Raw genomic sequence first — 21,293 nt, 5'->3', positions numbered from 1 at the left:
GTGGGTGGGCATGGGAAGTCATGTGTTATGCCTCACTAAAACCCCAGTGCTCTAGGCTAGCCACCCTAAACTATTGTGATCACATATCCTATCAGTTAAAAAAAATTGAGCAATTATTCCATATACAGTGTGGGTGTATGTGTACAGAGAGAAAGAGGTAAAAGTGTGCAAGAATACAACATCGCTGAACATCCTCAAAAATACAAATTCAAAAGGAAGAGATAAAAATATATTGAATCAGGAATTCTAATAATTTTCCCCTTCTTGGAAGATAGTCTTGTACGTGGCCAGAGATACATTTGGAGACCAAAACCACTGATTTGAACACATTGGTGGCACACAACAAACGTTTGTGTAATGGGTACATGAATGAATGAACCCTCTCCTATACCCACAGTCTCTTTGGCATATTAGGCATTGTCCAGGACACCGCTTTCTAAATTAGCGACCTCGAGCCACTCACTTATTTGCTTTCCCGGTCTTTGAGCACACTGGCTTGGTGAGAGGAGGTTCCGGCTGGGTGTCAGCCCACACTCACCTGTTGCAGGGGACCCTTTTACAAGGCACAACCTGTACAATGCCTGTGAAGGTCTGTGTGACTTGCGTGCTGATTCTTTCATTCAGCGTATGCACTTTATCCATTGTTCACCATGCACCTGTCACAGAGTTAATGCCAGCCTTCAACCTGGAAAACAGATATGGAAATGAGCAATTCTATTACCATATGATAAAAAGGAAGTTTAAAAAAGTGTGATGAGTGCACAGAACAATGCCTAAATCTTCCGAAAATTTTGAGGGAAAGGCTTTAGGAAAAGAGCTTGAAAGCCGAATGGGGAATCGACCAAGTAAGGAAGGAGTGGGAATTCTAGGTAAAGGAATCAGCTCCTTCAAAATCATGCAGACCTGGGGCGCCTGGGTGGCTCAGCCGGTTAAGCATCCAACTAACTCTTGATTTTGGCTTAGGTCATGATCATAGGGTTCGTGGGATTGAGCTCTGGGACAGCGTGGAGCCTGCTTGGAATTCTCTCTCCCTCTCTCTCTGCCCCTCCCCCACTTGCACTCTCTCTCTCTCTCTCTCTCTCTCACTCACTCAAAATAAATAAATAAACATTTAAAAAATAGAACAAAATCATGCAGACCTAGGATGCCACAGCATGACCAAGGAACTATAACTGAAGTCGAAGGAGCAGCCAGGAGAGAGAGAGACTAGACAGGTGCATCAAGGACAGGTCACCCAGGGCTTGGCATTCCCCGCTGAGAAGTGTGTGTAGTTTATCGTGAAGGCGTGGGGGCCACTGAGGAATTCTGAGCTGGGAAGTAGTATGAGAGGTAGAGATGTTAGTGTCAGTGTGCGGGAGGGAGCATTCTGTGGGAGGCTGGAGGGGTGGCATGGTTAAAAACAGTCCACTGCCGTATAGCATTTGCATTGTGTATATACTTTACCAGCTGTTCTATCATAAAGGCAATGCAGTTTAATTGTAGAAAATCTGGAGAATGTAGGGAAAGCATTAGTCCATATAACAGCAGGGAGGGAGTATGGAATTAAAGATTATCTATAGAATATTCCATCATTCAGAGATGTAGCCTTCTTTTTAAAAATGGGGATGATATTATATATGCTTTCTATCATATCCTTTTCTCATATTATGACATGAGCCTTCTCTAACTCCATATTCAGCATCTGTATAATAGAAAGCATATCTCTATTCAATAACACACTTAACCACTCCCCCTTTTCTACTTTTGCTAAATTTAGACTGTTTACCAACAGTTACGACTCTGATTGTTTCCTTATGCAAAATTTCAAGAAGTGGAATTACTGAGTCAAAATATATCAATCTTTTTAAAGCTCTTGACACGTACTGTCAAAATGCATTCGAGACAATTTGTGCCAATTTACATTCCTTCTAACAGTTCCAGTTCAACCACACCCTCTTCAACACGGTATTTTTTATCTTAGTCTGTTTGATAAGCAAAAATCGTAACGTCAGACACTTAATTGTGTTTTTATTGGCTATGTTTTGTGAGTATGGAATTCATCAGAATGAAATGATTATGTAATTCTATTTTCAGATATCTTCTGATGGTGGGAGGGGACCCTCTATTGTCTAAATTCAGAATGGGGAATATTTGCTCTAAGTGATTTCCAAACAGATTTCAGGTGCTGTGAGGGATAAAAGAAAGAAGCCATCACCCAAGCCCTGTACAAACTCAAGGTCACCACAGGAGAAGGACACACATGTGCCAGATTGCTAATGAAGGCACAGGAGAGGGGTCGGCAGATATTAGAAGCGGGACCCAGGGGGAGTGATCTCAGGTAGGAAGTCTGGGAAAGGTTGACCCGGGAGGCTCTTTGGTGTGAGCCATTCCAATTTCCATCCTCTGCTTGCCTCCTTGTATGAGGTGCTCAAAGTTCCATGCCTCAAAATCATCTGGAGGGTTCATCAAAAATGCCAATTCCAGATCCCAGCCATGGTGATGGTGATCAGGGGTATCTTCAGGCAAGTCCAGGAACACATCTTCTGTCCTAGCATCCAGGCACTTCTGAGCTTGCCCTTGGAGAAATGCAGCCTCCCTCTGTCCCCGTGCTACTCACAGAGCCAGGAAAGGGGCCATCATCCCCCGCAAGGAACTCTCCATCTTACTCTGGACGCCCCTTGCCGGACACACAGAACTGAACTGTGGCTCCACTTATTCTCACCCTTCCTCACTCCTCTGCACTGCCCAGTCGTCCACTTGTCCTATTCATTCTGTCTTTCATTTCGAATGCTTGTGCTGGTGCTATTCTGAGAGCTGGAGGGACAGAGGAACATGCCATCAAAGGCCCCTGCCTTTGTAAACATCCAAAGGCCCGGATATCCACATGGCAATCTGTTGAGTTTTGCCAAAGTAACAGTGACCTGGAAGGGGCCAGAACATGTTCATGCTCTGCTAATTCCCTTGCTTTTCAAGGTAGATGGTGCTGCCTCCCCGCCCTGGGCTTTGTCTGTAGCCTCTGAGCAAGTGAGAATGCCTCTGGTAAACATGCGAGCCTCTAGTGTCAGAAGCAGATGACAGTTAAAGCTGGAGGGGAAAGGTCCAGAATGTAAACTCTGAAATATGCATTCAAAGCATCTTGAAGTTTTCCATGGGTTACCAAGACCTCCACTAAAGCCTGGGGTTTTTTGCTACATATGATGACTCACTGAAGAAAAATAAAATGCCAAGACTCACAAGGAGAACTCTACACATTTGATCATGTCTCTTACCTGCTCAAAACTCTCTGTGTCTCATTACTTTCAGGATTAAATCCAAATCCCTTTAATATGTCATTCAAGTCCCTGGTGTCCTCACCAGTGTCAACTTTCCCTTAGTCCTCCCCCTTTGCCCGCCCCTCTGCCACTTCTGTCTTCCCCCAACCCCCCATCACCTGCACCATGCTCCCAGCCACTTTCTAGTTTCCTGAATATGGGACTCTCTCTGGCCTCCCGTCGTTGTTCTGTCTGGGATCCCACCCTTCCTCTCTCCTTCCCTCCTCCCCCATTTCGCACCGCCCAGGCTCAATCAGTCACTCCCACTGATCCTTCAAAACTCCCTGAGGAGTGACACCTACAGGAAACCTTTGCTACCTCTCCCAGTCTAGAGGAGGTGCCCTCCCATGGGCCAGCACACCTTCTCTCACCTCCATCACTGGGTAGGGCACAGGATACCATAGGATGTGCTCTGTGCACACTGTAGTGGGCCTTCCCACCTCGACTGAGAGCTCGTTATGGGCAGAGGCTGCTGCTTTTGTCTCTAGATCTCTAGCATGGGGAATGTAGGGGGTGCTCTGTAAAATATCAGATAGGTGAGTGACAGGGTGGATCCTTAAAGTGTGAGCCAAGTTAATTCCTAACCAAGAATGGCTCCATCTCAACAGCTGGATGATGAAGAAGGGACATCACTGGGATTGTATCACCCGAACAGTCTGTTTCTAGAACAGGTCTCTGAGGAAGGGTAAACAGCATTGGCAATGCACCCTCCAGAAGGCCCAAGTTAACTCAGACTTGATCCAGGTCAACAGGAAGATCCAAGCATGGGTGACTTATGATAGTAGGGGCTCCAGGTAGTGGTGAAATTTGCAATTAAGCATTGTAAAACATGGTTCACAATGACCATCTGATTTAATCCGTACAGTAATTATTTGCTAAACATTTATTACGTTCTAGGCTTTGATTTCTGATCAGTGGGAGAAAAATTGATAAAAACTGATGCCCTTATGGGAAGGGGAAGTAAGAGAAAAGATAAAGCATGTTATTATATGAGATGGTAATAAATGCTATGGAGAAAAAGAAGCATAGAGTGTTGGGAGTGTGGACAGTAGAAGGAAGTTTTCAAAGTTAAACATGGTGGTCAGAGGAGATAAAATTGAGAAGGAAACCCTTGAATAAAAAACCCAAGGGAGGCGAGTTATGTGGATATCTGAGGAGGAGCCTCCCAGGCAGGGGAAATAGCATGTGCGAGAAGGTTCTGATGCATAGTGGCCGGACACCAAGAAGACAGTGGCTGGAAAGGAGTGCTAGAAGAGGAACGCGACCAGAGGTGGGCTCAGATCGCATAGGAGTTGATCTGGAGCTCCTGGGAGGGTTTGGAACAACACCTCCAGCAGGCAGTGGGAGTGTGGGGCTCAGAGTCGGAGCCTACAGAAGGGAAATCTGAAGGGAGTGTTCTAAACTGGCAGTCTTGCTCGTAACTCCTTGCTGGTGCAGTTCAGACTCCAGTGGAGTTCAGGAGAAAATACTAGCCAATTCTAGAAATGAGAAGCAGATAACCCTCTGCAGACTCTAGAATCATGATGCCATATATAAAGATCAATACCACCATTAAACACCAGTGCCCTTGAGCAAGGGACCACCTCTCAGTGCCCCATGAATGTCTGATGTTAAGTTACTGGTTCCTGACTCTGAGATGAATAACCAGGTCAAATGATACCTGTTAGAGGGAAAGCCAATAGCCTTGCTGCCTCAGATAGACGGGCTCAGACTTTAGGGTGACCATGAGGCTCTGAGAAGGTCATCAGTTGATGAGCTAGGACTGAGGAAAGCAGATCAAAGGATAAAACCAGACTAATGACGCTCTACTGCTATACCAGACAGTTTCAAGATGGCTTGCCTCGAACGTGCTTTCTTAGGGTGACCAACTGTCCTTGGTGCCAGAGACTTTTAGTCTTAGCTCTGAGAGTACCACACCCTGGGGAACTCCTCTGTCCATGATTCTCATGTTTAGCATATACATGACCTTGGTCCCAGTTCTTAAACTCCAGGATTCTTAGGAATCCCTAGAATGCTTGTTAAAATTTCCTACCCCCAGGCCCTCGCCTCCAGAGGTTGATTTGGTAATTTGGGGGGTAGATCCTGGGCAATCTGAATCTTTGATGAGGGTCTCAGGGATTCTGAAGCTTGTGGAAAACTATGTAGCATCCATTTGCTCATAAAGGGTGCTGCCAGTAGCCGGCCAGGAGGCACCCATATCCTCTATGCTTCCTCTCTAACTAATGAGTCAAGGACATGAGGGAGGGACAGAGACGCTGAAAAACAAGCCCTCTTTGTGGGACAGGTTTGGGATAGATTGAAAGCTAGGAGACAACACCAGCCCTGAAGAACACCGCCAGCAACCACGCTAGAAAAGCATGACAGCTTTCCCATAACTGTGAGGAAACAGAGTACTCAGGGGGAAAGTGGAAAGTGCTGACATACCAAAGGCATTCTTCACCCAGCAGGACATTAGCACAAATCTCCCTGCACGCTGTCTTCTCAAGTGGCCAACTTGGTGTCTCTATATTAAAAAAATAATAATAATAAATAAAGATAAGGGGCCCCCGGGTGGCTCAGTCAGTTAAGTGTCCAACTCTTGGTTTCGGCCCAGGTCATGATCTCACGGTTTGTGAGTTCGAGCCCCACATGGGGCTCTGCGCTGACAGCATGGAGCCTGCTTGGGATTCTTTCTCTCCCTTCCTCTGTGCTCCTACTCCACTAGTGCTCTCTCATGTGTGCAAAATTAAAAAAAATAAAAAAATAATTAAAATCTGAGGCAAACTGAGAGTTAACAAGGGACTCAACGGTGAAACTGCCAACATGTGGCTTAAAGACACTGGCATGAAAAGGCCACAGAAGAAACCAGGGATGAAGCAGCGGTTCCTCGAAATCACCTGAGAGCCTGCTGAAACAGACTGTGGGGCCCCTCCCGCAGTGGTGGGTTCGGTAGTTCTGGGGTGGAACCCACGAATCTGCACGTCTAACAAGTTTCCAGCTGATGTGGGTGCTGCTGGGAAACACACCTGGATTATCCCTGGTGGGTTTTTTGTTTTTTGTTTTTTTTTTTAAGGTCTCTTAATTTGAAAGTCTGAATCTCACCATGTCCATAGCAGCTTGGTCACCTTACTTCTGACTTGAGAAAATAGAACTAAAACTGGCTTAAACCAAAGGGGATGTAGCGGCTTGTATAACTAAGAGCCTAGGCAAGCCTCAGGGTAAGCATCGGGCCGAGGCTCCAGCCCCACCCCCTCAGTGCCCTGACCCTTCCTGTATCCGGGAGGTGGCCAGGGTAGCGGGGGGGGGGGGGGGGGGGGGGGGGGGGGGGGGGGGGGAAGGGTGGTGGCTACAGCAACCTGCTCTTCAAGCCTTTTCCCAAAGCTCTGTCACCACAGATCTAGTGGCCCCAGAATAAGGACTCCTCACATCCCACTGGCCTTAACTAGATCGTGTGCTCATGCTGGACCAATCCTGGCTGGGGCCGGTGGGGGGAAGGGCAGGGGCTGGGGGATGGGATTACTTCCAGTACAAATAGGTCCACCCATGGAGCTGTGGTTGCCCTGAGGCACATGGGCCAAATAGGAGAGGAGTCAATCCCCGAAAAGAAGTCAGATTCTCCCAGGAAGAAAGCGGGGATGATGGGTGGGCAACCAGCAACCTTCAGCCTGGGAGGTGGAAGGTGGCATTCGAGCCAAACGGCAAGTGACACGTGCGTGTAATGTTGTGGTGTCGGGCACAGGAAGTCCAGGGACCAGCCATATCCAGATATGTAGGTCTGGCAATGACTAGCAGGGTCTCAAGTGGCAGGACTCAGGCTGAGGCAGGATTTCAGGAGAAGGACTTAGGATTTAAGGAGGAAGAGGCTAGGAAGTGGAGGTGGCTGCCAGCCTGAGTTTCTGACTTTCTACGGGACTCGGGCTATGGGACAAGACACTGATGGAGCCAGCGGGAAGGTCACTGGCCACCTTTACCCTCTTAGAGTTCTTTTTAGCTGGGCCTGACAATTAAATTGGCGTTGTCCAGAGTAGCAGGAGACAGAAACATACACGTGTGCATCAGTTTTATGTGACAAGGGAGCCCCATAAGGAAATGAAGATCTCGAAAAAATGGCAAAACCCGCGGGCCTTTATATCCAACTGAACAGAGAGGCAATGTGAGAAAGTAAGGAAATGGTGCGGGGAGGCTAAAGAAAATTGAGCATTTATTTTCACAAGGCCTGTTTGTAGAGAATTCTCTGTCTCAACTTCTCATCCTTGATGATGCTAATGTTTCATTTCCCCTGGTATACCAGGGATGGCATCTTTCACACAGAAGCTTTTTATCTCCTGTTTTCCACAATCAAGAAAAGGGGAGGTCAGAATGTTCTTCTCGCACCAGCTGTTTTTTAAGCGCTTTGAGCTCAAAATAATCTTCATGCCAAAGTGGTATATTTTGGGGTGGTGTATTCCGCCCCTCCCCACCCCCTCCTCAGAGCCATTAGGGCTGAGAACTCTGAGCCTCAGGTCCCCGCTAGGTCTCAGGAAAAAAAAAAAGCAGCTCAGCTATTTCTAGTAAGAAACACTAGATAAGATATCAAGAGTATTTAAACATAAAACCTTGGGCTAAGAAGCCCTTCATCCCTCCAGCCAAGATGAGGATTGGGTGCGGAGACTGGGGAAAGGCTGAGGCACTAGATGGGACTCCAGGAACTTCAGCGGAGGGGTGAAAAGGCCTACTGTGAGGCCACAGAATATGGTGATGGCGATCAGGACTGGAAGAAGATCGTCTGGGTTCAAATCCCGTCTCTACTACTCACTTGCCGCGTGATCACCAGGCCTCCCTTTTTTTATCAATAAAATGGGGTGATAAGAGTATCCACCCGGAAGAGAAGGCAAGAATTAAATAAGCTGGGATATCTGAAGCTCAAAATAAAATGTAGTGCAGCACAATCCTTGACCTGTACGTGGTGGGTGCAATGTGACCATTTGCATGTTCCTTAGGCTGAGAACCTACTCCTGCTTGCCATCTATTCCTACAGCTTTGCAATCGTTGCTGAAAACATTTGAAATAACTCTGAAGACAGCATTCCCACACTGATTGAATGAGTGAACCTGCTGTATGCCTACATCCCTACGTATTCTGTGAGGTCTGCGAGGGGGTTTAGATGAGTTAGGTAAGGATAAGGATCTGACGTCCGAGCTCCTAGAGGAGACAAACCCTGGTCACCAATAATCCTGATATGAGAGCTAATTCCCTTAGGAAAGTTTCGAAAACGTAGGCTTGTTCAGTTGTGGCTTTCATCACAAGCTGAAAGAACCAAGAATGACTTCGGAGCATTATGGGACCAAGGTGGGAGCATTATGGGACCAAGAAAAAGATTTTGATCTACAAAAAAAAAAAGATTGCCATGATTATGGAAACATGTGTTACTAATACACACATAAGCTAAGGCACATCTGAACTTTCTGTATCATTCTTCCATATATTATCACATTCAGCTTCATGTGCCTTTATATATTTTGTAGGTATACAAAAACCCGATCACTCTGTAATAAAAAGGAGGGAAGCTTTGCATTATCCTGCTTTGGAAGAGTAATTCCAACAAACGCTTCTAAAATAGAGTCCTGTGCTTTTTGACATGGGCATATTAGACGTTCGAAATGCGCGTCTCCTTTGGGAAAATCCACCCCCATTTCAAATTATACATGCCTGTGAAAGCACAGATCTGTTCTACCTTCCATGTATTTTGTTATTGCTGCTTCTGAAACTTCCTTACAGCCCCAAAGAAGTCTTAATCCCTGTCAAATGTTATTATGTTACCGACTTTTATGTAGTCTTGAAAGGGGTTGTTTATTTAGTTTCAGTGACTTCTCGTTACTGCCAAATATTATTTCATTTCAGCACAGATGTAAGGGGTCCAATGACTGGAATTACTTTACAAGCCTGACATTGTCGAGAGATGGGTACCAGTTTAATTATGGACAGCTGAAAATGATCTGGGAGTCACCTGCTATGGGTATTTATCATCATTACGAACTTCTCACTGCTGTGGTCTGAGCACCTTCACAACGTCCCGTTTGCGTTGGACAGGCAGTGTGAGCCATACGGAGCCTACGTCTTCCGTCACCTTTAAACCTACGTATGGACAGCTTAATATTGCTTGATTATTTTCTTTTCCTCCGCTCAAAGTGAGAAAATATGTTTCAGCCATTCCTATTCCTTTCCTTTCCTCTTTTTCTGTCCCTCTCCGTTGCCTCCTCTCCCTGCAACCCATATCCTTCCAGCTGTTTTTCCAATTATGCCTCATTGGAAATTATTCATTACTTAAAGAATGTGAATTGGGTAGACCAGACGTGTAGAGGATCAAGTAATACAATGACTGCAATATAGCTGGCACTCAGTAAATGCAGAGGGAAGGAGGGAAGGGGGGGCATGGAGGGAGCAGGAAACGGGGACTGCGGGATTGCAGAGCACTCTTCCAATGGGTCCTCCAGCTCACAGTTCAGGAGAAATTAGGAATAGCAGCCCTCCTCCTTCTGCCCGTGCCCCCCTCCCCGCACAACCCCCCCCCCCTATTGCCATCGCACGCCGTGCCATAACAAAGTATGGTTTCACACCTTTTCTTTTTATCTCTGCTTTCCCTACATGGATCTTGATCTGTTTTGGTCAGAGCAGAGCAAAGGGTTAAATGAAAGGAGAGGCTAGGTTATCACCTGCTGATAATAAATTGAGGTCACTGTCTACCTGCCTAAACGCACTTCACTCCATTCCTTTTCTCTTTTTCCCCAGCCTGGACTGTAAGGCCTTCCAGAATTTCAACTTTTTCCCGGAGAGGAGCATAGTAACAGTAAGCGCTAACCTCAGTGAGGGTTTACCGTGCATATGTCATTCACCATGCTAAGACTTCTTATGCGTTATTTCAGTCAATTCTATTGATGTTCTTTTTCATTTTTTTTTTTACTGTTTATTTTTTGAGAGAGAGGGAAACAGAGAGACAGAGAGTAAGCGGGGGAGGAGCAGAGAGAAAGGGAGACACAGAATCTGAGGCAGGCTCCAGGCTCCGAGCTGTCAGCACAGAGCCTGACACAGAGCTCAAACTCACAGACCACGAGATCACCACCTATATGGAAGTAGGACCCTTAACCAACTGAGCCACCCAGGCGCCCCATCAATTCTATTCATGTTCTGTTTCTGTAAATCAGTGGTTCTCAGTCAGAGACAATTCTGTCCCTCTAGGGAACATTTAGCAATGTCTGGCGAGACCTCTGCTTGTCACAACTGGGTGGAGGCCAGGGTTGCACTAAAATATCCTGCAAGGCACAGGGAAACCTCCTACCACAAAGAATTACCTGGCACAAAATGTCAACCATGCCACTGTTGAGAAACCTTGCTGCAGATTAAAAAGCTGAGGTTTAGGGGTGCCTGGGTGGCTCAGTGGGTTGAGTGTCGTACTTCGGCTCAGGTCGTGATCTCGCGGTTCATGAGTTGGAGCCCCGCTTTGGGGTCACTGCTGTCAGTACAGAGCTCACTTCAGATCCTCTGTGCCACTCCCTCTGCCCCTTCCCTGCTTGTGTGTGCTGTCTCTCTCTCTCAGAAATAAATAAACATTAAAAAAAAAGCTGAGGTTTGAGGGGGATTCATTCACTTGCCCAAGACCACCCAGTGGTATCTGAAAAGTCTAGGACGCAAGCACGGCCTGTGCTTCCTCATCATGGTGCACACAAATCATTATAACCTCCGGGGCCCGTGTGCCACAGGAGCTAAAATTCCCAGCAGGAATGTTCCCATGAGAGGGTACCTCCATGAGTCGTTTGCAGATGCCCTGCCCGTCCATCCTTTGCACCAAATATACAGAATGGGGCCCATCCAAATGCTGGAAGTTTTGTAAAATACACACACACACACACACACACACACACACACGTGCACGCGTGTGCATATGCGCGCACATGCAAATGTGCACACGCACACACTGCAATAGTTCCTATTTAATGTTATCAGTAGATATAACATGTAAGATTAAAGCAGAATGCATAAGCAAACACTGATGCTACCCAAGCAACAAATTTTGAAGATGGCACATGCTGTTACACAGCCTACTTTGACGAATAGGTTCTACATATTTAATCCGACGTGTGTTTAACGGTAAACATAATATCTTGTGTTCTGTAGGGTAATTAGATAGAAATGGCAAGTAGTCCATAGTATCACTTTTTCAAATGCCTAACAAACGTGTTAGTATTTTTCTTTTTTAGTAATTCTTCAACCTCCACAATCTCAGTTTTGACCCTGGTTTTCGATACAGAGTATCTTCGCGATCTTAATCACCCCACAGGCAGCTGTGCACATAAACACGCATACTCTTGTGCACACACACGCACACGCAGACACGCCCCAGGTCTTGTTCCCAGGGCAGTTTCCGTTGCCTTTATTCCTCCCTCAGGGCACCTAGCTGCCCTCTTACCCTTTCTCCGCCCCACTCACCCATTCACTCGCCCTCTCTGATGCTCCTCAGACCCGGATCTGCGGGAGATTTCCATTTGCTCTTTAGATCCTTTCCTCTGTATGACCCAGTCCTGGAATCTAACCACAGCTCCCAGCAGTGAAACCCAAGGGTGGGTACCTGGGAAACCCGTCAGGTCACCCCAGTGTCGCCATCAGTCCCCCCAGGCCTCCGAGCAGAGCACCACGAAGACAGAAACTCTATCTACCTTCCAGCTTGACTCTGGCATTGCAAGATTTCAGGTTAGCAAGAACAGCCACCCCCACCCCAAATTCTAAGCAGCCACACCTATGACTTATCTGCTTGAAACATTTCACAGTGTCTAGTCCCTTTCATCCTGTCACTAAAGGGTAAAATCTTAAAATACGGCTAACCCACTGGTATGAATGAACTTCCTTCAAAGTGAGTTACCAAGTTAAATCTTGGCTATTTTAGTGGCAAGAAGGATATGAACTAGAAAATAACTAAGAATTGAAAATTAAAAGTTCGGTTCCTCAGTCATGCTAGCAATAGTCAAGTGCTCGATAACCACATGTGCCTGGTGGCCAGTGTGCTCAACAGCACACAGAACATTTCCGTCATCGCAGAAAGTTCTATCAGCACTGAGCTAGACAGAGATAGAAAAGTTGGAGAGTACTCGGTGTCCGTGAAGGGGTTGGGGAAAAAACACATTCCTTCACAGAGTGGTGGTGGGCACAAAAATGCTACCAAGTTTCCAAATGTCAACTTGGAAATAGCCGTAAGTATTTAAAATACACATGCGTTGGGGGGCGCCTGACTGGCTTAGTCATAGAACATGCGACCGTGGATCTCAGGGTAATGGGTTCGAGCCCCATGTTGGGTGTAGAGATTACTAAAAAAATAAATACACTGGAAAGAAATAAAAAATTAAATTAAAATAAAATAAAATACACATCGCACTTAATAGAAGAAAAAACTGAACTTGCTTAAATGTCCATATTAGGAAACTGGTAAAATTAATGCCCAAATGTCCATACAAGAGGAGACTATGAAAATAATTTAAAAATCTATACGTAGGCAATATGTGTCAGCACAGAAAGCTGTCCTATAACTTTGTATATAAAAATATAAGTCACCTGGGGCCCCCCGGGGGGCTCAGTCAGTTGAGCCTCTGACTCTTGATTTTGGCTCAGGTCATTATCTCATGGTCATGAGACTGAGCCTGGCGTCGGGCTCTTCACTGAGCACTCAGTGTGGAGACTGCTTACGACTCTGTCTCTCTTTTTGTCTCTCTTCTCCCTCTGCCCCTCTCCTCTGCTCACGTTCTCTCTCTAAAATTAAAAAAAAAAAAAAATACAAGCCACTCGACCCTACGAAAGCATGATCCTGTTTGTATTGAAATACAAAGGGTATCCATATGTATGTGTATATATGCCCAGGAAACTACATAAAGATACACAAGGGTTTCTTTCTGGAAAGAGGGAATGGCGGAGCAGGTTGAGGAAGCATTTTCTTTTCATTGTACATCCTTCTGGTGCTGTTTGGACTTTTGACCATGATGATGAACCATTGCACTTAATCGGTCATACGTTAGGGAGATGAGCTACTGAAAACGATGTGGTACCAAATGAATGAAAGTGTAAAAACATACACGGCAGAGTGGGATCCTCTGCGTGTCAAAAGCCTGTTTGCTCAGTCCCGTGCTAGCTGGACCGAGTCAAAGTAATGCATTGTGTTCCTGTTGGCTGCGGTCTTTCCATCTCCAAACCCTAAGTCATTGACTCCAGAATAATAGGTTAAATATGAAGTCATACCCGGTGCATCATTTCAGCTGCTTTAACAAACATCGTGGGCCCCAAGGAGGGACCTGAAACCAAAAGATTGTTTTTAAGGAGACCTGGTGGCTACTTGGAGTTCCTGGAGGGATGTCTTCCCTCTGCCTGACCTTCTCCCATCTCCCCTCTCTCCTCCACCCCTCACAACCACACTTTTCCCTCCCCTCCACCTTCTTCTGTGGCCTCTGCTCTAACCCGGAGAAATGGCAGATCCAAAATCTTTACCTTTCCTCAGAACTCACCTGCGTTGAGCATGACCAGGTTAGGCAATGATTCAAGATGCTCCGTGTGCCTTCTTGTAAGCTTACCGGGGAAACCAGGCAGCAGACCTCATGAAATTGTGTCTATCACCTATCTATCTCTCTGTCTATCCATCCGTCATCTGTCATATATACATGTACACATACATAGGCACGTATGCATATGTGTTTATACGTACGCCTATGTAGACACTTGTACACATGCATACACTTGGTTTCTATGGGAACCTCTGAAGTAGTTCTAACTCCTGTGCCGGCAGATGCTGTGCTTACTACTAATGTGGGAGGAAGCCCGGAGAGGACGTTTGGAAGGGGAGAAGGGAGGGCACTGGTGTCTGTGGGTGGGCCTGATCCCCAGGCAAGGGAAGAATTTGGCTCATTTGATATATTTTTGTTGGATCAGATCATTAGATAGTCAATATGACATAAGTCTCTGAGCCAGGTCGGTGATAAAGAGGGATGTGTTTTTTATTTCTTGGTATGCTCAGAATCTCAAATTTTCTAACAGACAAAGGGCATCTACCCTCCAGATACGATCTGCACACAGTTCAATGCAAATGTGTCTTCTTCCCTCAGCTGCACTCCCAAGCTAAGTTTCCTCTTACACCATCTTTCCCAGAACCGAGCACCCCTGGTAAGGCTGGTCTGGATGTGCTGCAGCCCTGGCAGGCCCCGAGACCTGGCCTGAGTAGGTCCAGGAGACACATACAGGCCTCGCCTGGCAACAGTTTTCCTCCATTTTAATGAGTCTCATTTGCCCATAAGACTTGTTTTTAAGTTTCTGACTCATGCCAGGCTCATTTATTTGGTATTTCGGCTTGATGAGTACCCAGGTTTTAACCCACTTAGGACTGTTGTTCTGCCTCATTCTGGAAGCTCCGGTTTTTGTCTGAATATTCCCCAGCCCCGACCAGCTCACTGCTCCCCTTTTCTGTCGTATCCCTTATCATCCCAATACCTACAACCCTTGTCTGCATGCCTCCCCAGCGCGCACACACACACACACACACACACACAAATACACACACAAATACATACACATACATTGACTAGATACTGGACAAGCAGCCTTTACGATAATGGAAGGTTGAAGGTTTGATTATTATTTCAATTACCACAAGTAAGGTGAGGAAGGAAAGCCTCCCTGGAATGTTCCGTGAAAAGTTTGCATTCCTTCCAAATGCAGTTTTTTTTCTTCTTTCCTCAAAGACTCATCCATCGAACACAGGCCCTCTACGGGTTTGTTTTTCATCGGAGACCAAACCACTGACTCCTGATTGGGGAGAACTGTGAGTTATGGAGGGTGACAAGAAGGAGTTTTCGGTAGAAATTAATTTGTAAACATCTTCCCTGCTTTGCCTCTCCTGGGGAGGGGGGTGACCACATACCATCAAAATTTCCAGCCTCAGATTTTGAGCTCAGCAGAGACTTTCATTTTCATTAATTATCCCAAGGATTCTCACTGTCATTCCCTTAGGGGGGACACACCCACAGAAAATGGCATGTGCGGGGGTCAAGTCCCCTCTGAGCAGCCCCAGAGAGAAGGACCGGCATGCTGGTTCCTGCCACTGCTCCTGTGGCCACATGCACTGCCCTGCCCTGTGGGCATGAAGTCTGCCTCTGCATGGGTGCCCTGGGGCTGTTCCGGGGGAGGAAGCTCCATGGGCAGTGTGGGGGGCTCAGTGCTGCCTCGCCCTGCCACTCCTCATCTTCACTGTGTGTACATGCAGCATGAGAACACAGGAACCTGGCAATTCCAGTGACACTTCTGGTCACTAATCTCCCCGTTGCACAGTAGGATAGCATGTTATTTTGATGCCATGCCAGAGTTTTGTTTTAAAACCAGCTCTGTACAGACAGTTTTAGATGGACCAGAAATAGCTTTTATGGTCTGCAAAATACCTTTCCCTCGGGACGTTTTTGTTGTGCTTTGAATACATTTTAGCACAGTGAGGTAACAGTCATAGACTCATAGAGACACGGGATTAGAAAGCAACTTTAGAGACATCCCATCCATCACCGTGACGCCAGGCAGGTTTCACCCAAAACATCCCAGACATAGGTAAATATCCTGTTTTCACAGGTCATCAGAAAGAGAGACTCCACACCACTCTGGGGTAACCCATTCCAGTGTTGACTTCCCTTCAATGCTGTCATTATACTTGTGTTACCGGGAACACACCCCATACTAGACTGCTGTGAGTTTTCAAAACCCAAATTTGTATATTTTGAGCCAGATGTCACAAAACAGCCTGATTGTCAGCACGCTGTTTAACGGGTATTGAAAAATGTCATTTCAAACCAAATACATCTATCCTGGGGGCCGGACCCAATTGGACAGCTTTCGTTTTACAGTAAATGTGTGACCTTCTGTCCCCTTAGGATTCCCTTCCCTCTTGAATCTGGTCATCATTAAACGGTGAGGCCCTGCAGGTGTACCCTTATGCTTTCCTGCTCCCAGAAATCACAGCCGTCATGTCCCTTCCCCTAAATCGTGTTAGCAGGACCAGAACTGCCATCAGAAGCAAAGCACTCTGTTCCACGGAGGGGTGTTTGCTTAGACACACACAAAGCTTTCTGACACTTGGTTTGTTCCTTTGGTCTTCAGAAATAGCAGCTTTAAGAGAGTCCTTTCCCTGGCCTTCCCCTTCTGCGATGCAACACAGGAAACCCCAATGTAGTCTCTAAGAGGTCCAGTTACGTTTTGGCATCGAATAATCCACAGGGCCTTCTGCAGTTAGAAGCAAAATAGTCCTCTCCCTTTCTTTCCGCTATTTCCTTTGGCAAAGTGGAGAGTCATAAGGAACCGGATCGGTCAGGAAAGCCCTGACCAAGAGCTGGTATGAACCTCAGACAAGACGCAGCTCGATGAGATGCCGTGCGCGCAGTCATTGTCTGAGACAGAGGGTCTGAAATTGACACCATATGCGCCCCGAGGAGTAATTGCTCCAAAGGGGGGAGAAAAGCAACGTGTCAGAACATTTTAGTAACACCTAATTCATCTCGAGGTTATAAATAAATCTTAATGCTTGCCTAAAAACAAAAGTCGAAAAATACTTTGACCAGATTACTTTTGTGACAGTGCTTCCGGCAGAGGTGAACTTTATTAGGGAGACAACATGAATAAAGAGAAACACATAACAACTTTTTATGGTATATTTTACATGATTTTATTTTTTGCAGTAAATAAAGTGGTTATAGGGCTCCAAGGAAAAGGCCCCAGATGTTAGAGAGTTGTGTGAAATTTAGAGGAAACAAGCTGTAAAAAGCGCAGTCATAAAACAGGCTGTCAGTGCCACACATCTGGACAATACAGCTGTATGTTCCTAGTGGCTGTCGTCACCCAAAGAAAACTCAATAACCTCATTTCACCCCAATTAGGCTGCATACCAACAGGATCAACATTAAATTGCAAGGGGGCGGGGGAGAAACGTTCATATGGCGCCTCTGCGTCAAGCAGTCTTTATCTTGCATTTGAATTTGGTCACCAAGAAATAAAAGATTGCTAACATAGCTATTTCCATTATTATAAAACCCTATTTAATTCATAATGTTGTAATAAGTCAAAGTTTGACAGCTTGGACTATCGGCTACGCCAAACAATAGACTTTCTGTAGCATGAAACTGACCTATCAGTCATCCAGAATGGAGCCCTGGCATATCTTTCCTCTACCCCTTTTTGGGGAGTCTGAGTCTCGCAGCATTGTGGGAAGCACTCTCTGCCTTATTGGAAAAATAAGTGCATTTTCAGACAACCCAATTTATGTAAAGTAGAAGATAAATGCCCCTCTCGATGGCGATGGGGTATTTTGCTCTAATTCTTTTGGCCAGCAGTGAGGCACCTTTGCAGTAAGATGAATATTGCAAAACTGAAATACCATTTCATCTTTTGTCACCAACAGACTGTGCCAAAGGTTATAAAATGCCACTTTTCCCATTAATGTGTTTCTTCCTAGGTGTTAACGGCAGCAAAGGCAATTATGGACAGTGGAGAGAAATTAACCCTACCACTGATAGGGAAACTCTTGAAATTTCAGCTTCTCCAGATTAAATTTAAGGACCAGCAGAGACGGGAAAACGAAAAGAAGGTACTGTATGACGCTGGGTCTTCTAAAGAGGGCAAACAGGGCATAAAATGGAGTCAGTTTTCTCCAGGGACACTTCCTCTCTTCGTAAGCCTTCCATTAAATGTTACCTAGCACATTCAGCTGTCGCCTGGACAACTTAAGAAAAAGGCCATCCAAAGATCTGTTGGAGGAATTATATTTTCTCAAAGACAGACCCATTAAAAATAAATTCCCTTGTGCAAAAATCAGACAATAATCAGGGCATGTGCCTGAGCTTGATTTTAGAGTAGTCTACTTACATGCTAGTAACAAAGAAGGGAATCAAGGTGAGACAGAGTCAGGAGAAGTAAACGTAATGTGAAAAAAACCCCACAAAGTCAGGGTCTAACCGTTTAAAATATTCTCTCTAATATTCAGTAGGAGTTCCTATTAAAATGGCAGGCTGCATCTGCACCTTCGTAATAATCTGAACATTTCAGCAGCAATCCATCACGCCCCCCCCATTATACGCTTGATTACTTCTTCACATGTAGACTTCTCATTTAATTTGCCTATGGAAATCAATCTGTGCGTTTTCCAAAGATTCATATTTTTGTCTGAAAAAAAAAATATTTTGAAATACCTTTAGCAAAACGATGCTAGGTTCAAATCCATTTGTTATTATCATTACTCGGAATAAGAGATGTTTTTCTTATTTTCCAAATCATGCTGAGATTTCCAAAAAGCCGAACGCTTCTGTACATACATGTGGTGTGTGTGTGTGTGTGTGTGTGTGTGTGTACACATGTATACATGAAATGGATTTACATGTAAGCTGTATCTTTATGCCCCTGAGTGGAAGAGGTAAAATCAGTTCATGGAAGAAGAAAGAGAAGAGGGAATGTGTTCCAGTAATACCTTTCTCACCTTTGCAAGACCCCCAAACCTAGGTTTCCTATTTGAATTGGATGCTTGACAGGATAATTGTAGGAAAAAAAATAATAATGCCACCTTATATTTGCAGAATAGGGCTTTATGTTTTTCAAACAGATTCCCCATATAACATCTTATTAGAGGGGCACACATTGTTCCCGGGAAAATTCTACTCATAGGAACACAAGTGATGGTCTAGTTTTCCATCTATTGAAGCTCTTTTCATCATGTACAGGACATTTGTGCCTTCAGAAATACTCGGGGTCATTAAGACTTGGCAGAAGAAAAACTGGAAAGTTTGAAGCTAGTATAGAAACATCTTTTCTTGCCTTTTTAAATTCCAATGTCACTTGGGAATATGAATTATAAAAAGTAGACTGTGAGTCCTGTGAAAATCTCTGTGCTTTCTGTTTTCTCTGTGCTTTCCCGCAGCACCTACAAATATACCTAATGTGCTAAAGGGGATCAGTTTACTTGTTTGCCAACTATTGTAAGTCAGCAATCGTTTGTCACAGAGTAAGCTTTAGTTTTCAGTTAATGGATTTTAAGTAACAGTAAATGGAATATCCTGGCAGCTCAGGAAAAAGTTTTAAAGCTAGAAGTAATATAAAAATATTTCTGCAGTGATTTTCCTCAGCATTTCTTTGAAATGTGAACTATAATAATACAGCTGTGAGGTTCTGAAGATGCGCAAATAATCTTAGTTTATTGCTGGAAAATTCAAAAGTCTAAAGGAATGCGGGCTTGAATTTTAGATAGATGATAGATAGATAGATAGATAGATAGATAGATAGATAGATAGATAGATGTAATAGAGGCATTCAGAGAACTCTGAGCAATCAAGAGCCAACAATTACATAGTCTAATCTGATGTCTTCATTAGATTGGGTTCCCAAAACACCAGTCCCAAATCTCTCAGTTGCAACCATACGAGTAAGTGCTAAATAAATTGATGAAAACTGATTGGAATGGAGTACTCTCCAGAAAATACTCTTGGTAAAGGCCAGATGAACAGAGTTGTTTGAGGGATGATATAATCTCTATTCATTTCAACACTACCACCCAACCAGTCAGTTAGAACAATTGAGGTTAATGCTTCTCAGCCAGCAACTTGGGCAGAAAACTAAAATAAGTATAAAGTAAATAAAACTGACCCATGCTGTGGGATGTGGATGAGAAAAATGCAAAAAAGAAAAGACTTCCAGTTTCTTCCTCTTTCCTGAACCCAGGCTGAGATTCTGAGATTTCCTAGAAGGGGAGCTTTTTAACAGCAATAAGAAATCTACGTAGGTGTTTCCTTTCAAATGCTGAATATATTGCCGAAAACTGTGCAACCCAAATTGTGTTTTGTATCTCCTATCTTGAATTTTCAGAATTGTATTTTTAAAAACGAATGCCAAAAAAATATCCAGAGCGGGAACTAACCAAAAATACTAGGGAGAAGATATGGACAAAAATAACTAATATAATTAGGTCCCTGTCCTTTATTCCCCTTATATATTTGATCCTGTTTTAATCAACCCAAATTTTTTCTTAGAAATAAGTGGTGGAAAAAAAAGTAAGTGATGAATAATATAGTTCCAGATGCCAAATACGGTAAAAATATCATTATTGTAGATTGCACTGATTTTAATAATTTCTAGCACTTCAGCATGGGCTATGCTTATCATGCGTTTGCTTTGTCCTTGAAGAAAGCTTGCTGGCTAATTAATAGCATAAAAAATAATACAAGGGAAGATATTTCTTAAAGGAGCAGTTTTGAAGGCATTTCTGAAAAGCAAATGCCTGCTTGTAACTGCAATGAAGTAAAAAATAGTTAAAAACTCTGATCTATTTGGAAACACCTTGTTGGCTACATCCAAATCTGCATATCATGAAGAAAATATATTGTGTTTCTCTAAATAAATTTTAGAATTTCAGAAATTCTGAAAGACTCTTTTATACAATTAACCCTAAATCGGATTTTGTTGTATCTTAAAATCTGAGAGTTTTGTTTAGAAATGACTCTTCCTTGCATACATGATTATCTCAGCATTTATTCTGTGTTTTTAGATCTGTCATTGTCAGTCTGTTTTTAATTCATCAACTTAACAAACACTTATTGAAACAAACTTTACAGAAACAATGTACGAGGCACACATATATCATAATGTTCATTATCATTTTAAAATAAATTATTTGGGGTTTGTATTCCGATCCGTGTTTTAATTTAATCTATCTGAATATTATAGCATTGTTCACGTTTTTTACTTTTTTTTCACTCCAAGTTTTATGTCTATATTAATGATAAACATTTATTCAAAACCAAAAGACTTTATTGTGAATATATTTAAAATATATCGAGAATTCAGCTAAAACCTTTAATCATCAAAAAGAGATGAAAAATGCCTATACTACAAAAAAACAATAATAACCATTTAAATAATCGGCCAAAGTAAGTCTGGTCTTCCTATGCCTCTGAGTCTAGTTTGGAAAATTTGCATATGTTTAGAAAAAGATCCAAATAT

The 21,293-nt window shown here is 44.1% G+C and overlaps 1 protein-coding gene across 1 annotated transcript in view; it reads left to right on the top strand.

Annotated features, from left to right (window-relative positions):
- SPAG17 (sperm associated antigen 17) overlaps positions 1-21,293 on the top strand; it is a 235,322-nt gene that overhangs the window by 49,000 nt on the left and 165,029 nt on the right. Inside the window, exon 4 of the mRNA XM_043575965.1 lies at positions 17,764-17,895. Coding sequence (XP_043431900.1) covers positions 17,764-17,895 — 132 coding nt within the window. The remainder of the gene's footprint in view (positions 1-17,763; positions 17,896-21,293) is intronic.

Source organism: Prionailurus bengalensis, chromosome C1 (genome assembly GCF_016509475.1).
Source record: "Prionailurus bengalensis isolate Pbe53 chromosome C1, Fcat_Pben_1.1_paternal_pri, whole genome shotgun sequence".
Taxonomy (NCBI): domain Eukaryota; kingdom Metazoa; phylum Chordata; class Mammalia; order Carnivora; family Felidae; genus Prionailurus; species Prionailurus bengalensis.
Note: the sequence above shows the minus strand (reverse complement) of the source record. Positions and strands in the feature narration are given on the sequence as shown.